The sequence below is a fragment of the Alligator sinensis genome, unplaced genomic scaffold (assembly GCF_000455745.1).
Source record: "Alligator sinensis unplaced genomic scaffold, ASM45574v1 scaffold1164_1, whole genome shotgun sequence".
Classification (NCBI taxonomy): domain Eukaryota; kingdom Metazoa; phylum Chordata; order Crocodylia; family Alligatoridae; genus Alligator; species Alligator sinensis.
This window is the reverse complement of record NW_005842225.1, coordinates 506560-527638: the sequence shown is the minus strand read 5'-3', so window position 1 is coordinate 527638 and position 21079 is coordinate 506560. Positions and strand designations below refer to the sequence as shown.

Below are 21079 nucleotides of genomic sequence, written 5' to 3'. Positions count from 1 at the left end.
AGCATCTGGTTCCCGGGGAGGAGCCGGCGCGCTCGATTGGGCGGCGGTGAGCACGGGCGGCCCCTATAGAGTCCATACGTCCCGCGTCGGCACACTCGGGCACCCTAGACACCCCACATGGCGTCACTGCGGCACCCCCTATACGCCCCACATAGGGTCACCCAGCATCCCCTGCATGTCCCACATAGGGTCACTGCAGCACCCCCTATACACCCCACATAGGGTCCCCCAAAATCCCCTATATGTTTCATATGGGGTCACTGCAGCACCCCCTAGACACCCCACATAGGGTCACCCAAAATCCCGTATACGTTCCATATGGGGTCAGTGTGGCATCCCCTGTGCACCCCATGTGGGGTCCCCCCCGCCTGTCCCATATGGGGTCACTGCGGCATCCCCTGTGCACCCCACATAGGGTTGCTGCAGCACCCCTATACAACCCACATAGGGTCGCCCCCCTGCACCCCGCATAGGGTCGTGGAGGCAGCCCGGTCCCTCCCGTGCGGGCGGGCGGGCGGCTGCGGGGACGCGGCCTTCCCTCGGCCCAGACACCGACGCGCAGCAGGAGGCAAACGCGAGGAGCTGCTTTTGCTGTGTTGCAGGGCTCGAGATGGACTTTTTGGCTCTCTTCGTGATTTACGTGTGTTTAGTTCTGGCGGGCGTTGCGCTCGTCTGCTTTTGTGCGGGAAGCGAGCGGCGTGTCCCTGCCAGAGGTAGCAGTTGCGTGACCCAGGTAAGCAAGCCGGCGTTCACCGTTGTGCTCGCGCCAGGTAGTAGCGGCGTCTCCGTGGCGTGAGGACGAGCGCACGCCAGCGCGGGCTGAGCCTCCGTCTCTGCCTCGTGTGGGCACAAGATGCGTCTCGGCGGGGCTAAGCACGGTGCTTGCTAAACCTTACAGGACAGGGCGATCTGGCACGTTACCCATATCCCAGAACAGGAAAATAGAGAAGAGCTCATCACTCGTTTGCTTGGAGTCAGTCCTGCCCCAGGCCTTGGCAGAACAGAGGAGGGACAATAAAGATGTGGGTTGGCCCCTTCCTGGGAGATCCTGTATGACAGGGTGAGGAATCGTAGCAATTAAGGGCTGGAAGGGGCCTTAAAAGATCATGGAGTCCAACCCCCCTGCTCTGGGCAGGAATACTGCGGAGATCAAATGCGTCTGTCCGGTCTCCTCTTGAAGACTTCCAAGGTTGGGGATGGCACCACCTTGGGAAGTCTGTTCTAGTCACCCTCACCATAAAGCAGCTCTTCCTTACATCCAACCTGAAACTGTCCTCTGACAATCCACGGCCATTGCTCCTTGTCCTCCCCTGGGGCGCCCTAGCGAGCAGTTTTTCATTCAAGAATGCAGAGGACGGAGCAGAAGCAGCCTATGTCAGCCTGCCTGCGATAAGCTGGGACGAGCTCTCTCCCTGTTCCCACCCAGCTTCTTTGGACGCTGAGTTTTCAAGGAATTTGGGTGGTGACGTAATCTTTACACGGACACCTCCATGGAGCGCAAAGCATACCCCTCTAAGTAGATGTAAACAGACATCGTGAATAGAAATGCACTTTCCCTCATGTCTTAATCACCAGTTCAGACGCTGCAGAGTGTGACCAAAACTCATTACTATCTCTTACTAAGTGGTCTTTCTGCAGTGAGATCTCTGTCCAGTTCACAGCTGTCTTTCTCTCAGATCCCACTATTGCATTTAGCAGCTGGTCTCGGCAGAAGCACTGAAATCTGCACAAGCTGCAGACGCAGAATTCCCCACTCAGCAAATCCCTTTGTTCACCAGCAGGGGGAAGTTTGCACGGCTGCTATTCTGCGTTGTTTCTGTTCTGCAGATAGACGAAGGGCGTAATTATCTGGGGCTGCAAAACCAACACCAAAATTTAGCACAAATGAACGTACCACTCAGTGCATGGAATGACTGCCAAATAGTGCTAAGGACATAACTTGCATGGGACAATTGAAAAATGACATTGGTTCAGCGGCATTGCATTATAATCCAGAGCCCCAAAGCCCTGTGGACTCGTGTTTTACCGCATTTTGTAGCTGACAGCAAAAGTTTGTTTTGTAGTTTAATGGAGAATAAAAATAACAGAAGCCTGAAAGTTAACTGCACACCTTTCAGAAAAAAAATATTTGTCAAATGTTACTACACAACACGTATGTCATAGTGCTGCTTGCCTAGATTATGCTAACAAGTGTAGTGAGGAATTTTAAAAGAAGATTAAAGATTTTCAGGGTTTCTTGAATGACATGAAAGAAGTGAATTTAGAACAAGAAGAAACAAATAGTTTAGATTCTTTTAAATATTTCTGTATAAACAGAAAGTAATAATGCAGGGAAAGAAGATTGAAAAGTCAGTCCAGTAACTAGTCACGTTTAACATTTAGTTACACGACTGAGCTGATCTTGGCTTTTATTACTGGCAGTATTTTCTTTTCATTTTGCCTTATACTGGTCTTGAACCAATACACAGAACAAGTTATTCATCAGGCTTCCTTTCTTACTTAAAATGACTCTCTCTTTCTTTGCCACGAACACAAAATATATTATAAGTACCACTTAAGATGTAAACAAGTACTTGTTTCTTTAGAGAAATGTAATGTGAAATTCTCACAAGATAATCAACGACAGGGCAATTTCCAGTATTGATAACAAGTATCTTTTAAAAGACGGTTTCTAGCCCCTGGTTCCAAAGTGCATAAATCCACAGGTTGTATAAGTTGGATCTGGCTGCATTATTTTAACTACCTTGCATGTATATTCTGAGCAATAAAATGATGTACTTACACATACCACAGCTGTTTCTAGCTCTCTGACAGGTCAGCTTCCATCCCACTGTTCTGGTTTTCATGCTTCCACTGGCTCATTGGAGTGAAATGGTTGCAGTCTATTTACAGGTCTCTCCATATGCTTCTGTAACCATTGGAGGCAAACGCAACAGTCTCAAGAGCCTTTGTGCTTTGGCTAACATGAATGCTGTTTAGTTCAAGGGGGGCGGGGAGCCCTCTGAAAGAGCTCCTTGTGCTGCACCACGTTAATTTTTACATGGAGGGAAATTGGGTGTTCCCTTTTGCCAGCTCTCAGATCAACAATGGATGACAATTAACACACATCCGTGTTGTTAATTGAAAACTGGGTTTTGAAAGTTGTTTTTATGCCTAGTTGTGTCTAATGCACCTCCTACACCTCTAGTGTAGCCTCTTTTTTTTTTTTAATCTCCTGTAAACAGCCATCAGACACGCCAGTGAGAAGACTTATGCGTAACATCTCTCCCAAGCCTCCTGCCTCTTGTCATCTTGTCACATCTCAGATAGAAGACATGAGGTGCAGTGTATTTTTGCTTGCTCGTCACGGGTAGCTGTTCTGCTTGGCTGCTGTACACCTTGCACCACTGATGAAGTGGAGTGTTGCTATAGAGATAAGTCGTCCTGTGCACGGCTCGTGAAGAGACGAGCAGTCCTGCAGCACTGAGTCAGCTAAGCGTGTTCCTGAATGGAAGCAGGCAGCTCTTCCCTCCTCCGCATATGGCAGGTTTTGAAGTAACAGTCAGAAAAACATGAAACTGTTGAATTGGATAGGCTTAGGATTAGTTTCCATGAATTTTTAGAGATCGAGTAGGATTTTTAAACACACCTACCTGTTTATCTAGGGGCATCAATAACCGTCATGTAAATCCAGCCCTCCATTCATTAGCTTCCCTGCCTGTAAAATGGGTATAATGTTTACCTCAGAGGCATGCGGAGGTGTTATTAATGTTTGTCCTACACTTGGGAATGCCCAGAGGGAAGGTGCAACAGACACATTCAATATTACACTGTTTGAAGTTTTCACAGGGGAGAACAAGCACTGTGCAACTCAAGTGACGTGGTGTTTTCATTTGCCGCAGGTATTTTCATTCATAGTCCCAACACGGCTTCAAAGAGCAACGCAGAGGGTGCTTCACAGGCTCTTCCACACACGGTACCACACTTTTTTTTCCCTTAACACCCTTTTCCTGGTCTGTTTCTGATCATCCTACTGGCACCCACAAAGCCATGCTAGATTGCTCTTAGATGCACTTCTCTCTGTCAGGGGCTACCACGGATTCCTCTTAAAGTTTTCCATGCTATTCTTCCTCTCTTGAGAGGATATTAACCTTTAAAGAGTGAAGTAGACTTTACAGATAACAACATAATGTAGCTCAATAGTTCTCTCTGTAAGGGATGTTCTCATCCCTTTGGGTACTGGGAGAGCTCCAGTTGTCTGTGTTCAGGTTAGTCATCCAGGCTGTCGCTACAGCCAGCAAAAGCAGAGACTGGAATTTATTTCTGGACTTTGCCCAGAAACTCTGATGTCAAGAGCAGCATGAAAACCGTAGCATAAAACGGAGCCTTTTTGGCAATGGAGAGTTCAAGCTGTAATAAAGTGCGCACTGCTGATAGCACAGAACTGATACCTTTGGTGCGGGGCCAGCTGACTCGTAACAGCGGCAGAGCTAATGGACCTGCCCTTCCCTTCAGCCTCCACCATCGGTGCACCCATTTTCTGGGCTGTTGCTGGGCTCAGGGTGCTGTACCTCCTGCAAGCCCAAACATTAGAGAAACAGCACGCAATTCAAACATCTCTAGTGGCATCTGCAGCCTTTTTCACAGGCCTGAGCTCATGTTTGCCCTCAATAACCTCCCAGAATGCCACCCGTCTGTTCCCCTGCTGCTTCTGCCTTTCCCTTCGGACTGCTAAGCTGTGCATTTCTTAAAGTGAAGATGGTGCTGAATTGGCTTATTCAGTGCTTGTAGAACGGTTCTGGGGATCACGCCAAGTCTCTGCCAGCGCTGTATTATTGTCTGAGACCTGGCCTGTCGTAATGGCAAATGTCAGTGCCCACGTGGGCCCCTCTTAATTACAAGACATTGTACTTGGCTTATTGAGATTGACTAGAACAAGCAAGGAGGTTTGGGAAGGTCATGCAGGGAGGGGTCTCCAGCTGCGAGAGCTCTTTCTGCTGGCTTCAGGAGAGCTCATGTGTAACACCAGGCAAGAGAGCAGTTGGCCGGGCTGCTGGGGAATCCGAGTTAGGCCTGTGAGACCTGGATCCTAGCGGGGAGCTTGGGGAAAGTCCTTGCTGCTGAAGCCTACTGTCCAAGCACGGCTTCTCTCACGACTCGGGTCCTGGTTGTAAAACGGGCTGCCCTTCCTCTCTGGTTCCAGAAACGGCCTGTTTGCTGGCCTGCACGTAGCTTTGGAGGCAGCAGTTTACGGTGAATACACCTGGGAAGTGTTTGGCTACTGCCAAGAGCTGGAGTTCAACACGGGCTTCCTTCTGCTGCCGTACCTGCTGCTTGCGGTGAACACGGGGGCTTTCGTGCTATGCGCTCTGACCAACCCAGGTAAGCTCCGGCCGTGCGCCCGTGGCAGCTGTGTGAAAACGGAACATGAAAACTAAGTGGCTGGTAAATGAAGGCTCAGATGTTACGTGGTGTCCTGCTAGAAATCCAAGGCATGCAGCTTTTACTGGGGAAATGGGTGCATTGTGTGAGTGACGGTCACCTTGCCTTTGACCTGGTGCCTCCTCCAGTGGCTCAGCACATCCTTTAATTGACCAGAAGCACTCTCGGCCTCCTGTGTGGTGCACTGTTCCCTGTATCCCAGAGTCTTAGTGCTCTAAATACAAAGGGTTGAAAGGACAAGTGGCAGTTTGACCTCTCCCCTCAGCATTTCCCCCATAAAAAACACTATGCCTTGTGTGTGTGGAGGGGGGATGTTAAGAGCACTTTGCCTGTAATTACCCACTAGCAAGGAGGAGAGCAGGCTGGTTGTATTTTCTGTATTGTGGCCATGTGCTCTGAAGGCTGGAATATGAAAGCTTCCAGAGCAGGGAGTGGGACCTGGCAGCTCTTGTGATTGGGAGCCAGGATTGCATCCTAATTGACTCTGCACCTTCAGTCAAATGATCTCACCTCCCCATTTCTTCCTCCACCCATCACTGCCGTAACTGTTACCTGCTGAGATGGGCTTGGTTGAAAGGAGGGGTCTGAGCGGAGAACGGCTGCCTACAGAGAGTATCCTGGGAGAGTTTTGAAACCAAGAGAGCATTTTTTGAACAGGCATTGAAGAGAGCGAGCCAAGGGAGGGGATGATTTATAGCGCATTCCTCCCCTTTCCGGAGCGCTGCCATCCTCCTGATTTCATAGCCTTTGTTCTGTTTGCTGTGTGTTTCTCGTGGGTCCGGGTCAAGTTGCAAACATCAGTATTTTGTAACTTGGTTTCCATCCAGTAAGATGTTGCCATAGGGAATAATGCCAAACATGGGCTCAGTACCCTTTGCAATTCATTACAGTCATCAACATTCCTGCCACATTCTGGCAACACACAGACGGCTTCGAAAGACAGACGCAGCCCTGTGCTCTACTAAATGTTCATCGCTGTTGCGGGGGGAAAGAGTTTGCTCCTCCATGGCGCTGTTTCTCTTCTAGGTACAATAACGGAATCAAATCAAGAGTTGTATCTTCGGGTTTACGCACACGACGGTGTGATGTTTCGGAAAGGCGTCATGTGTTGCACGTGCCACATGGAAAAGCCAGCCAGGTCAAAGCACTGCAGTAAGAGTTGTCATCGTTATGCTTGTTGAGATTTAAAAAAATCAACCTCCTACCAAATTAATTTCCTACCAATAATGGCCACTCCCCTGCCTTTAATATAGTTCCCCAGATGAAGTCTAGCACAAGGTCGTTGGCGTTCTTGTTCATTTGTAGGAAGGCCTCCAGCTCACTAGCCCAACTCCATAGCTTGGCTGCTTACAAACCCCCTGAACAGAGGTTCCCAGGTGTCTGAGACTACAGCTGTGGAGACTAGGAGCCTTGGTTGGTTTCAGCGAATGTCTTGCAGACCCAGTCTCTTACGTGTGTCTCTAGATTTGCACTTTGTAGAAAAGACACTGGAAAGCAAGCTGGGGGAAGTTAGAGCAGTGACGGTGACATGAAAAGGCCTTACCTCCCAAGACCTGAGTTCAGGATTGTGCGTTTCTCTTGCAGAACATGGTGTTCTCGCCATCACCTAAAACAGAGCAGGCAGCTGCTCTCTATCTTGCCTGTGCCGCTGTAGGCAGCACTAACAGGAGAAACCCAAATCTCTGAGCTCCAGCCTTGGTAGGCGAGTAGAACAGGGAACTGAATTGCAAATCTGTTGTAGCCGTGGTTGATCTTTTTAAGGTTAAGTTTCTCTAACTGATGGACAAGTTGAAGCAGTTTCACGTGTTTATGCTTTCAAAGCACAGAAGTGACACGTGCTCTTTGAAGTTTTTTGGCTCTTCTCTGAGTCTAATGACCATACAAGGTTGTTAGAAGGGACTTGGAAGGCTGTTTATATCGTCACAAACACCGCCAGACACTCCTGCACACACACCTAACCCTGTAAGATCAGGCACTTGTCTCTGCTTGTACCAGAACAGCAAATGCTCATCGTAGTCCTGCACAGGCCTTTAAAAGAACTATGCCATGCTGCATAAAAATCTCCCATGTCCTTTAAAAGCCAGATAACTTACATTGCCTTGTATTTCCTTTTTTGATCAGGTGTTTGTAACTGCTGTGTACATCGTTTTGACCACCACTGCGTTTGGGTCAACAACTGCATCGGGGCCTTCAACATGAGATATTTCCTCATTTACCTCTTCACTCTGACTGCTATGGCTGCCGACATTGCGATCATAACAGTAGCCTTCCTAATCCAAGTAGTGCTGCTATCAAATCTGATGTACGGGAGTTACGTTGATGAGCAAGGGCAGGAGCACGAGGTTGAGATTCCCTTTCTTATTCAGGTAAACTCCAAGCATCTAGACTTTAACCTGCTTCTGAGTGTGCAGCCTGATCAAAGGCTTGTTTTGGTCTCATCTGTTAAGAATCCTCTTGCACATCCATTCTATCAGGGTGGAGGGCCTATGGGTATCATAGCAGGGAGCCCAGACATATTGTTAGAGGAATTGTCATCACAGGCACTTTGAAGTATACACTTGATGTAGGTAACAGTTTCTTCAGAAAATCCATTTCTCTGAATTCTAGCTCAACATAAAGCTTTGATCCATACAGACATGGTCTTACAGAAAGCAGGTTACCATTATCCTGTACAAATGAGTTTTTAAAGGAGTGTGACGTGTCCTTGACATGTCAAAGCGGACCTCTTCCCATCCAGTGGAAGTTAAATATCTCATAGGGCTCTTTCTCAGACGCACAGTTCCCCCAGGGGTGTATTTCTGGTTAAGTCCGACTACACACATAGCCCCTGGGCCGGCAGAACTGGGGAGATAAGATAATGAAAATGCAGTTTAGTAATAAGTGGTTCATTTTGGAGTTGCCCTTAGAGCTGAACTGCATTGTGATTAATAGCGCTGATTGGAGTGTTTGAAATCAGAGGGTATGGCCTGGGCCTTTAAAGCCACTTACTACTTGTCTGTTTTTGCAGCACCTGTTCCTGATCTTTCCCAGGATTGTCTTTATGCTTGGCTTTGTGATCGTCCTCTCTCTGGTGCTGGGGGCATACTGCTGTTTCACTCTGTACTTGGCTCTCACCAACCAAACATCCAACGAGTGGTATAAATGGAGAAGATACGAGTGCCCTCACTGCCGGGCGCAGCAGCCCCACGACAAGCACACTGCATACAGGAATGCATACTCTAGAGGAGTTTGGATCAACATAAAGGAAATCATTAAACCTCCCACAGTCTCGGAAAGAAAGAAAAAAACCTGAGGAAATTTAACTCTTTTTTAAAACATCGTCTTTAATTTCTACCAGGGGTTTCCTAGGCCACAAAGGACTCTTGAAAGGACACTAACGTCCACTAAGTGCTACGATTCAGGGATTTTGTTCTAAAGAACATAACTGTAAAATACAGTTGTTAATACATTCGTTTTGGAGACAGCGATCAGTTTATGTGTGTGCTACTGAACATAATTGATTAAGATGATGGGTCTCGGTAGAAAGCAGCTGTTTAAGATGTGATTATAGCTCAATGTATCCTAAAATGTTCTGTCGTCTTCGGTAAGTTTTGAGTGGCAGAGTTAAAGCTAAGGTATGATGCTAGCCTTGGGGAAAACCACATTTCGTATGTGTTTAAGAACTAATGAACATGAAACAGAATCATAACTATCGCAAAAGGAAGAAAAAAAAATCAAACTATGCAAATAAAGCCTTCAAGGAACTGTATTAAGTACTGTAATAAAATTAACATACAAGTCCTTGAAAAGGCCCTTTCAGTGCATTTTAGGGTAAGCAGACAGTTCATGAAAGGAATGTGTTAAATCTTATGGTTATGTAGGTGTATCAGCTCTGTGCGAGTATGCCCAAAGCGCTACTATGCTGTACAGCTAATCTTAGATTTATGGATTATATCTAGGTCTTGGGTCCCTTGTGAAAACAGTAGCTCACATGTATTACCAAGAACCACATTACTTGTTGCCACCTCGTCTGTATAGGACTGCTGGACACTTTATTTTATATATTTTTTCTTTTAAAATAAATGGAAAAGCCATCCAAACGCCTCGCCAAAGACTTTGTCATAGCTCTGCTGCAGGCTTCCTGGCCTAACAGGCTGGAGCCCAGCTATATCAGCAAGTAGGAGATTTGTGCTTGGTTTTGAATGGAAGATACCCAAAGCCTTGTTTTGACCCCCGCTCTTGTTGCAGAGATGCCTCGCTGTTCTCACGGTCACCATTTCACTCAGTAGAAATCAGAGAGCAACAGAAGCAACTTAAAATATATTTTATTAAAAAAATGTGTTTGTTTTTTTTTATTTACAAGCTGAAACTGTACAAGAGGCAATTAAAAATCTGTACCTGGGTAAAAAACGTCACGTACAGTATGGCTTTCTACACGGACAGGCCAGCTCTTGGAGCAGCCTTGTGACACAGCAAGGATATAGTGATGTACTGCTCGTACACAAGTACGTAAGGCTGTTCTCATGATCAAGCAAGCTAAACCTGCATTACCATTATGAGGGGAGGCTGGAAGGCAGGAAGCAGTAGCCTTCCAGCTTTGGTAAGTTCACCCCAAAAATGCCTCAGAGTTTATTAACTGACTACAGTTAGCTTAGGTAGCGAGGAGTCTCTCTCGCAAGAAATGACACACGTGCTTTACCTTCTATGCTGAAGGGTAAATCTCAGAACACTACCGTCCCGTGGTCCAAGGTTACTGCTTTGCAAAGGACGTTCCTTTATTTGAGGCAGCTGTACAAAACACGGAGTCTGTGGCAGTCAAGACTGAGCAGTCACCTCCACAGTAAAACCATGCAGGAGTCTGACATTTCCATGTCAACTGAAAAGTGTAATAGCAGGGCTGTATTTGATTCAAGCCACTTCCATCTGGTTATAAAGGGTTTGGTTTGGTTTATATATAACTCTACGCAAGATGGCTTTTCCTCCCACTCCTCAGACACCGGGATGGGCCAGCTTATGCAGCTCTACCCTAATTCCCCACCCTGGAGAGAAACGCTGCTGGAGACGTGCTGGGGGTCTGCCACTCACCCTGTGCCAGGGGCTACACAATCACTGTCTGAACCTCCACCTCCCCCTCCTGGGAAGCTATAACAAACTCTCCTGCGTGCTCCATTATTTCAATGTCCTCTGATGCAACCATCGTTACTGTTGCTTCCTCCGTCTCAATGCTACCCTCTGTCGTCAGCACCGCTCCTTCGCCGATAGCAGAAGCCAATGTCATAGCAACCTGCTCCGTGAGACTCTCCGGAGTTGCTATGGTGATTGTGTCTGCAGCATCAGTGGTTACCTCCGAGTCCTCTGCCACCGTAACGTTCTGCACGATGATCTGGTGGCCAGAGTTTGCTTGGTTCACTATCTGCTGTACAACCTTCATGATGTGACTGTCCATCTGTGCAAAAGGAGAGAAACAGCCTTATTTTTTTTCTAAAAAGCATTTTGAATGTTGACAGTTCTGCTTGCTTGGCATCCCCTGCCAATCATGTCACAGCTACCCACGTGACTGCCGACCAGCAATGTTTTACGACAGATACAGGCAGCACTGAATGGGTTCAGATTAGTTCCACCATCTCCTGAAGTTACGGCCCCTTGGCAAGAGGATGAGATGCATTTCATTGAGGGGTGAACTGAGGAGTGAATCTTTGTATGTCATTGAGGGGTGAATCTTTGCCCACCTTTGGGGACAAAAATATTTTGCGTAAGTCACGACTTCAGTTATTCTTAAATGATTGCTTGAGGCTGGATGTCACAGACTAGTTACTCAAACAACAGCAATAGCAGCACTGCAAAAACCTAAAAGGCCGGACAAGTCACAACGGGAACTGCACGCTGTTCAGCAGAAGACTGGTCCGTCACCACAGTGGGACGAGGCAGGGATGTGTAGTGCTGACATTCCCTCTGTTCCACTCAGTCTTTATTTTTAGTACCCTCTGTGACTTGTTAAGAGGATCAGGTTCACAAAGGCCATAAGGTGTTAACACGCTGTTTTACTTAGGCAGGAGGTATGCTATTTTTGGCCGGGCCACAAAGCCAGTTCTGCAAAACTGCAACTTTCCAGCAAAACAAGCCAGCCAGGCTTTGGTTTACTTAATGTGGCTTTTTGGATGCTAAAAGTTAATTTAAATGAGGGGAGTGTATAGCGGGTAGAACAGCAAAGCAGCACGTGACAAGGCCTGCCTACCTCATGTCTTGTTCCCTCTATTATTTCAGTAGCTTCACTGGTCTCCATGTCTTCTGTGGCGGTCTTGAGAGAGACAACAAGATGGTGTTTAAACACTACAACAGAATCCTGTTTGGGGAGAAGCTAGGGACTAGGACTGTGGAGCACCTCCTGCAAAGCCTTCCTTGTTCTCCTAGGTCAAATACTTAAATCTTCTGAAGCGGGCAGCTCTTTGCGGTTCCCCCAGACCCTGTGAACAGGAGCTGCTGAGAGGAGATAAGGACTGGCTGGAATCTTCACCCAGTTCTCTCCTCCCCGAGTTCCCCCAAGGCCATGTGAAGTGAGGGTAAAGGGGAGGAACCACACAGGTCCTTCTGCCTCACAGGTGGGGACGCAGCTCCTGCATGTTCTGCAGCCCTGGGGGAGATGGTGGCTTTGGCTGGGCCCCATTTCCCATGCTCCTCCCAATACAGCAGCCAGGGGAGGAACATGCATTACTGGCCAAGCACTGTGCTGACTTCAGTGCAAAACAAGCCCGCCTTCCCACTGTCCTTCCTCATTCAATGGTTTTGGCTATGTTACCTCGATGATGTATTCCTGAGTGTCTGCCACCACAGAGGAAAACTCCACCAGAACAGTGTGAGGATCTTCAGAAATAACAGTGGCAGCTAAGTTGTCAGCTGACTGGCTTTCTTCTGAAACCAGCACTTCTTCAGCCTCCTTCAATGCAAGAAGGCAGCCACCTGCATGATAATCCAGGAGATGCAAAGGTTTTCATCAGAATTGCACCTGTTCCACCTGGTATCACAGGAAACTAGTGACACCTTCTACGAGACATTCCTGGGAGGAGTTAGTTAAGTTATCTTCAGCCCAAATGTCAGTCTCCAAGTCGTGCTCCATAGGAGACTATAATCTGGCCTCGACTTTATTGGAATTACTAGAAATACATAAGACAGTCTGAGCACTGAAATCACAAGAGACTTAAAACATTCCTCATAAACATACAAGACTAGACCTGAGATTCCCCAACAGTCCACTGTATCAATACACAGTTCAGCTACTTATGCAATGTGTTTTCAGAAGCAGATGTGCAACTACCCTGTAGAACCAGTACCGTCCGGCACGTACATGTGACATTACAGTTTATTAAGCAAGCATAGCTTTAAACAGACAATCCATTGCAGATAATCCAGTCATTTGGCTCACTATTTGCTAGCATCTTGAATATAATATTATTAACATCTGTTCAGCAGACCGTGCCAGCTGCACGCCTCGTTATGGTGTTTGGTAGAAAAAGGCAAGAGGAGAGTGGTTTCTTGATGAGTGAAGTTACTCAAAGACAAGTTCCATTACGGTAATTAAATGCCAAATTTAAGAAGCTCCTGGAGCCAAGAGATTCTTTTGTGTTTTAATCCCTCTGCTGCTATCAATGAAAGAGGTGAGCTGGGATTAGCTTCTTGGAAGCCATTACGGATCAAACCCCCCGCCCCCCTCAGCATGGGGGCTGTTTGGTGAACGATACCTTTCCCTTCCGAAAGGCTGAACCTAGATCTTGCACGCAACTCTGAAGCAAGTAGACAGCCGAGATATTTTTGCTATTCGGACTTCACACATCAGCAAATTCAGTTTCACTCGGCTCTGCTTTTTGGCACAGTTATACTGGGATAGCTGGACCAGTTCTTACTACCCGTAGACCAATTCTCATTCTTCCTGCTCATGGTGACTTTTAGTTTAAGACGGCACATTGAAAGGAATTTATAGAGCAGTTTAAAGAATGAACATTATGCATTTTGATGCCACTCAGTTGACGAGAGAGGCAGACGGGACCCACTCTAACTAGGCACTAACATCACTCAGTGCGATTTGACCAGTCCGTGGTCTCTGATCATAGGTCTACACCACGTAGATTTTCACAGGACAGTCATAATGACTGAGCCATTGAGGGCACATGTCCCAACAGCTGTAACTGGACCCCCCAAGGACCCGACAGCCCCTCGCTCTCACCTTTGGTTTTCAGGTGCCGGTTGAGAGTGCCATGCTCCGCAAACCCCCGCCCGCACTTGTAGCACTTGAACGGCTTCTCGCCTGTGTGGTGCCGGATGTGACGCACCAGCGAGCCCTTCTCCCGGAAGCCCCGGCTGCAGTATTGGCACACGTAGGGCTTGTCCTCCAGGTGCGTCCGGAAGTGAACCTGCTGGGCATTCTGCGGCAGAGAGGACATGTGATGGGGCAACAGCTGACGCATGACGTGGCAGTTACTGCCGGTTGAGCTCTTCTCCCAGGCAGCGACAGACGCCGCTTCTGACCAGGAAGGCAGTCGCTATCCCTACAGCTATATGAGCTGCAACGCCATTCTCTCTGCTGAGGGCAGGTCAGGATTCTGCTGTTCTCTTCAAACAGTTAATGGCCACTAACAGAGAACGAAGTTGCCGTCCCTGCGATGCACTAGGTGTCAGCTGTGGAATCTCATTAGGAGGCTGACCTCAGTGCCCTACTGCCCTGGTTCACAGTAGCCTGCGCCTCATAACTCAGAGGAAACTGAACATGGCAGCATGCAAAGAAAATCCCCTTCCCCAGAAGTGACTAGCTTGTTTATGAGCACAAGGGTTTATCCTTAGTCACAACTTTCTCTAGCATCTAATCTCTTCTCAAATCCTGCTAAACGATTTACCAGAACAATCTCTCACAGCCCAGTGACCCTCCTCTGCCCTGGCTTAAGGGATTTTATCTGTCACCCTGAGGATCACTGGACATTGCCTGCTAACTGCCCCCCTGCTCTGGCTCCACAGAGGAGAACCCAGAAGGCCAGACCAGCCCAGCAGCCACGCCTACCTTGGTCTTGTACCTCTTGCCGCACTTTGGGCAAGAGTAGGGGCGCTCATCCGAGTGGACCCTCCTGTGGCCCTTCACGTGTGCGATGGTCTTGTACAGCTTCCCACACTCCCCGCAGCGGAAGCGCCGCTCATGGACATGCACTTCTTGGTGCTTCTTTAACAGGTAGCCCTTGGGGAACTCCTTCCCACACTCCTCGCATCTAAACGGCTTGTACTCTAGAGAGGGAGATCTGCACTGGGCAACCGGCAACAGCAGAGCAAGAGAATCCGATCACCACAGCTAGCATCCTTGTTAGGCACCCTCCTAGGCCAGAGATGGGCTGGAGACTAGACTCCCCTTGGGCAACATGCAGAGAGGAGGCCTGCCCTGCTGCTAATGGCGCCACACCTTTGCTGGAAGTTCTGAAATACTCTCCAAGAACCAGAGGGAAAGCACATGGGAAGGAGCAGCATTTAAAAGTAGCACATGGGCTCTGTCCCAGTCTCGGCTAATTCTATTAGCTTCCCCTTTGCTACAGGATTCAGCTTCAATCACCATTATATGCTTTTAGAGCCCTTCAAGGAGCTCTTCTAGCCAAATCCACTGACCTGGTTTCTCTCCAGCCTTTTCCCTGCTCAACTAGAACTAACCTGCTCGTGGCCTCTCCGTGCAATCTTATGATCACTAGTGAAAGAAGCCGTCTCCTCTGCAGCACCTGCAATGCAGAGCTGCCTTTGTGTTTCTTTTAGAAGCGATTCTATAATGTTTTCACATCTCAGCAAAATGTTTCTTCTCAGCCAGTTTGACCTCTTCATTTTTTTTTTTGCTGGTTCTCAAACACTAGCTGAATCTGCGTATCATTTTTTAGAATGGACGGTAGCATACCTTATGCAAAGATGGAATGAAAATGCTCTGGCACCGGCCGAGAATTCATTTTGGACAAAAAGAAAATTCACGGCAGCCTTACCTAAATGTTCTTTCATGTGCGTTTCAAGGAAAGCAGCCTCACTGAAGACTTCAGTGCAATGAGAGCAAACGTAACTTTTGTAGCCATTTGTTGTTTGTGAATCTGTCTATTAAAAACAAACAGCACAACAAAAATACTTTCAACAGAGTTTGGGGAATGCATATTGCTAGTCAGACTCAAACCACACACACGTTGGTACAAAGAAACAAGATAAGAAACAGGACAGATGGTGTTGACGCTACATGTTCTAACATGCATGAAAAACGTTACTCTAAATTTCTGCTAATCCACTGCAAATTGAGCACTAGCAAGACTAAAATAGATGCAGTGAAGCTAGCAATCAAACATGAACTCTGTGTTTGCAGAGACCAGATATTTCTTATGGTAAAGAAAAGTTATGCTCTGTGAAAAGTACAAGGATTTAAACGTACAGTCTCTACTTGCTCTATTTCGATACACTGTTCTCCACATAGCTCTTCTTCCGCTTCTACCCCTTCATTTTCTAGCTCTTCAGAAGCAGCTGCACTGGCTTCGTCGGATTTCTGAATCTCCTCCATGGTGACTCTCTCAATCACAATGCCAGAATTCCTCATGGCCTGTCTCAGCAAATTCTCACTGTTCACTTCCCCTTCGCATGACAGCTCCTCGGGATTAGATGGCTGCAGGAAATCAAGTAATCAGACGGTAACTACAGGAAGCATTAAATTAATCTTGTAGGCAACAGTACTCCATGCATAATGGGGCTTATCACCAGCATGACCCATTCTGTGATGGGGGACAGCTGAGAGAAGTCACCTAGTTACTATTTTTACTTTACTTCCAAGGCTTTTTCCTACCTGCTTTTGGAGTCAGTTTCACAACAGGGGTAAGAGAAGCATCCTCGCACTCACCTGACTGCAGGTGTACTACTTATTATCGTCTTTTATCATAATGAAAGTATTGGTGAACGACAGAATTTTTGTTCCTGACCAAATAAGCAGCAAGAAGGAACATGCACAGCTATAGATGCCTCCAGTTCTCAGTCCTGGAACGAGGCACCCAGCAGCATGAGTTACACAGCCACTTGCAGCGGAACTCAGAATGCTTGCATATGGCATCGGAACCGGTCTACAGGAACGTACTTACTGAACAGGACAGAGCTAGCTTTAGTCTATTCAGGTCTGCGGGGCTAGGTATGTATAAGTCCTCTTTACATTTCTTTTGAGTCTGTCCTTTATAAAACCACCATTCAATGTTCCTTGGAGTGCTGCCAGCTAATATCAGGATCTGAGCTTGAACTATGCATCTGTAGCTGCTCATTTTGGGAAGAGAGTATTAAACAATGTTCATCACCACCTTGAGGCTGATGAGAGGAATTTAAATGAACAGAACTGCTTTCCAACTCCAGGACCCTGAAGCCAAGAAAAAGCATTTCTGCTACTTTGGATCCTTTTATCTGTTTTATGCAACAGAAACGACACTCACATCTTGGTCCAAGGATTTAGTATCAACAACAGGCAGTTCCTGCATTTGGACGTGGACTTCGTGAAGAACATTGCCTTTTGCATCAGTCACTAGATGAATCACGGGAGATGTCTCAATGGATTCACTTGCTATAGATGAAACAGTCTCTGCATTCGAGCTACAGGATCCTTCAAGAAAAGCACCAGAATTAAAAACCAATTACATTACTTTAGAAGCAGTAGAATTAGAAGCACCCAGCTTCCAGCTACATATTCATTTAGTTCTACTTCACTGGTCTTATTCAAGTATCTAAGAATATCACTATCTTGCTTATTAAGGACTACTACTTGTATTTAACACGAGTCACTTTCTTTAATCGCTCTTTCTGTACAAGTGGCATCCAATATTTCCCATTTTCAGAGTGGAAATTTAAGTTTTGTGCTCAGTGAAATGGTCTTCCTGCTGCCAAATTCTGAAATAAGTCTCGCATTCTGTGACCTAGATGTATTCATCCATGTCAGGCCTCTCCACGTGCACTCTGAGCTGGTGCTTTAACATGGAGAAACATATTTTATTTATATTAAAGACAGGGAGGAAAGAACACTTTTATTTGAGTGCCAGGAACATGACCTCTACTTTATCCGATTTAAAGTGCATGCAGCTGCCATTTCACTGACCTGTTGGCAAATCATCTTTATTAACAACTATTTCTTTGTTCATGTTGAAGCGGATTTTTTCAGTGCAAGGCGTCAAGGATTTCAGATGCCGAGTCAAAGCTCCTGATTCTCTGAAGCTTTTCCCACACTTTTTGCATTTGTAAGGTCGCTCATCTTAACAAGAAAAAGGAGAAGGCATGAATCACCACACCAGACACCAACATCCATCAGTGCTGACCAAGAGCTTTGACCTGATAAGCCATACTTTGCGAGTAGTGCTTCATGGCCTTTTGGAGCACACGTGCCAGTCTGGGCCTACTACCTTCCATTCAATTACATGCATAATCTGCAAAAACAAGCATTCTAACCTCAGCCTCTGAGAAGCCCAAATATTGTAGGATTTATAATGTGCTCAGATCAGAAGACAGAAAGCAGACAGCTCATCACTGAGGTACCAAGGAAGAACCAAGTACAGTTTACTCCAGCCAGAAGAAAACATTTTGCTGAAAGAACGAGCATCTTACCTGTGTGGCGCCGGTGGTGTCTGATTAGAGAGCCCTTTGTCCTAAAGGACGTTCCACAGAGTTTACATTCATAGTCCTTCCTGCTGCTGTGAGTGATCATGTGAGCTTTGAGAATACTGGCCTAGCAAGTTCATTTAAAAATTGGGAAGAACATTTATCAGTGATTTACAATTTCATCAATTAAAGAGACGTTCAAGAACAACCAAGCTATTTGCCATTAAAGAGAGAACTGTGTATCTGCTAGAACGCAGAGAAAAAACAACCATTCCAAATGCTGTCAAGGTTAAGGCTAGATGCTTATGAACCGCCTTATATGCAGGAAAACTGGACCTGCTGGAATGCACAGCTTCATACAACAGGTTATGTGGGACATATTACAGTAACTGGATGCGATGCACTACATGCAAATGAGATGCAAACCACTGTGCCTCAGGGTGTAAGCCAATTACCAAGGTGAAGCAGCAGCAGCTTCCCCTGCAGATTAGTATTATGCTCGACTATTCTGGAGATTTGACAGGTTTCTCTCTGGCCACTGTTAGAGACAGGATTCCAGATAAAGATTTGATTCAATGCTGTGATCTGGTAGGTGGCAGTTAATGCTTTAGCATGAATCTCCATTATTCGGGGTGATACTATTTTGAGATAAGGTGAATCTGTAAATACTAGCACCATGCAGTCAAAAATGCATTTTCCAGCAGGTCTGCAAAGACCCCGAGGCATAGGCTTCCTAAGGACTGGGTGCCGTGAGCACTTGCAAAGCAAACCTTACCGTTTTAAATGTCTTCTGACACAACTCGCACACATATCGGCCTTCTTTATTCACCAGCAGCTTCACCTTGATGAGTTCTGTGGAGATGCCCTGTTCTCTGTCATCAGGGCTGTCCTGCCCTTCAGTGATCTCACCATCAATGTCACCATTGGGATTTTCAAAAACATGATCTCCTGCAACAATGACCTCCTTGATGTGCCCACTTCCTGGGAAAAGAATAGGAAGACAGTTACGTTCTTTACCAAAGATTAACTCAGAGCACTGGCTGGATTTGATGTTTAGGATTTCAGATAAAGGAAAGGTAAGAGAAGCAGGTGCCTTTAAGCAGGAACAGCGCACGGCAAAGTCCATATTGACTAAGTATGTAACTATTGCGTTTCTAGTACTATGCCAAAGGTGGCCAAGGGCATGATCTATGCCTTTGGAGTTTAAAATTAAACTAATTATTAGCTATAACCAGGTAGGAGTTAGAAAGGGGCCGTGCAGGATTCCTACCCCCATCCCATCCTAGCAGGAGTTCAGCATACTGCCTCCCTAACACTATCAAACCAAGGGCTCACATACATTCCTGTGCAACAGGTCAACCTCTCTCAACCATCAAACCAGTCAGAAAGGTGTTGCCTACGGTCGTGTAAGAGAATTAGGGATGTAATTTCACATGATCTTTGACAGCAAAATGACACCGAACCATTTGTGCTGGGAGAGAGCAGAAGCTGGGTAGTCTGGTCCACATCTTTGCAGCATGGATTTATTTTATTCAGAAAACAGGCTACACAGTGCAAGCCAAAAGTCATCTGTGATGACAGCCAGAACAAAAGAACTGTACTGCTGCCAAACCCTAGGACAGGGACACAGTGGTTATACACCAAATGGAAGTGGCCATTACAAAAGCCAAAAAGTTTCTCAGTTTCATAGTTGGTCGGGTCGGAAGGGACCTGAGCAGGTCGAGTCCAACCCCCTGCCATGGCAGGAAAAAGCACTGGGGTCAAACGACTCCGGCGAGGTGTTCATCCAGCCTCCTCTTAAAGACCCCCAGGGTAGGAGCCAGCACCACTTCCCTTGGAAGTTGGTTCCAGGTCCTAGCCACCCTGACTGTGAAGTAGCGTTTCTAATCAAGCTTTCTAAACTCTAAATTCTAAACTTTCTAATCAAGTAAAGCTTCTATGGGAAGAGGAAAAAAATAATTTAAGTCTCTCCTTTTTTTTTTTTTGAAACAATACTTATGAATTTACTAATGTAGACCCAGGCAGAAGTGGATCCTGGAAATAAGTAGACTTCAGAAAGATACGTGTTAAAAAAGTATGAGCGAGACAGAGAGAGAGAATGAATATTTCCAACACTAATTATTATGGACATCAATATTTTAACACAACTCCATCTGAACTAAAAATCGAGCATTTGAGAGAGGATCAGTTGCAGAAACAGTCTCCCCCAGCAAGGACCTGCATATGCTGGTTAAATAAATGCAGGCAAAAACTGCAATTAAATAAATGTTAAGATTCACTCCAGATGATTCAAATTACTTCTAAAGGAGTCATGGTCATTTTGGTGATTAATGGATAGAAGTCTCTAGTTTAACTGTCTTAGGACGAGGATACACGGTCATTTTGGTGATAAACTAGAGGCTTCTTTCCATTTAACTGTCTTGGGACGAGGATACACAGTAGTTTCCAGCCTCGTTACCTCCCTAAAAAATATAATTTACATTGCTTTACATAAAATAACCCCCCTGCACCACCCCACCAAGACCCGAACTCTTCCATTTCCAACTACGCTAGCTCAACCTGCCCGTGGCTACAGCGGTCACCAGTCAAATCGATCACAAACCTTGAGAGCCCAACTAGAAAAAGCAGCAAAAAACAAACAAACAAACCTCTAAAAACAGTGCCAACGACAAGGCACCTAACCCTTGCCACTTACCTACGATAGCTGATGCATTACTGATTTCTTCTGCTATCGAAGAGGTCTCAACAACTATATGAGCAACAGTTATCGATTCCTCAACAGAAGGAACGACCTGCCGTAACAGATAACGGTTTAGTAGGAAACATTACAATCACGTCTTGCGTCGTCTCCCGTCTACCCCGCTCGCTACTTCGTTGCGTCCTAACGAAGGGAGCGTATGCCAGACGTCACCTTTTGCGCTTCCGGACCCAGAAGATTCGCCGACGCGGCAGCAACGGCGTCTTGCGTCCGCTGACAGGTCTTCTGCAGCTTGTGTTGAACGAAGTCCTCCAAGGAGGTGAACTCGGCCTGGCAGCGCCCGCACTTGTGCACGTCGTCGTCGTCTGC

The 21079-nt window shown here is 46.5% G+C and overlaps 2 protein-coding genes across 4 annotated transcripts; one reads left to right on the top strand and one right to left on the bottom strand.

The window, feature by feature from the left end:
- Positions 1-6: 6 nt before the first annotated feature.
- Positions 7-9689, top strand: ZDHHC4 (zinc finger DHHC-type containing 4). 3 transcript variants are annotated; one of them, XM_006027119.3, is made up of 7 exons: positions 7-46; positions 603-733; positions 3882-3955; positions 5183-5361; positions 6448-6573; positions 7543-7787; positions 8429-9689. In XM_006027119.3, exons 2-7 carry the CDS (start codon positions 611-613, stop codon positions 8711-8713), a joined length of 1032 nt encoding a protein of 343 aa, XP_006027181.1. In that variant the 5' UTR covers positions 7-46; positions 603-610; the 3' UTR covers positions 8714-9689. The 3 variants fall into 3 exon arrangements, with proteins under 3 accessions (XP_006027181.1, XP_025064079.1, XP_025064078.1); XM_025208294.1 differs by lacking the exon at positions 6448-6573 and having other exon boundaries at positions 8429-9687; XM_025208293.1 differs by lacking the exons at positions 7-46; positions 603-733 and having other exon boundaries at positions 3355-3955; positions 8429-9587.
- An 18-nt stretch (positions 9690-9707) lies between these two features.
- On the bottom strand, positions 9708-21079 carry E4F1 (E4F transcription factor 1; the record flags this gene model as incomplete). Its single annotated transcript, XM_025208229.1, has 13 exons — positions 9708-10846; positions 11636-11698; positions 12197-12357; positions 13619-13817; positions 14447-14664; positions 15396-15501; positions 15827-16054; positions 16860-17026; positions 17516-17668; positions 18019-18139; positions 18788-18993; positions 20708-20804; positions 20924-21079. Coding segments are annotated over 13 exons (2223 nt in total), but the record flags the coding sequence as incomplete, so codon positions are not given.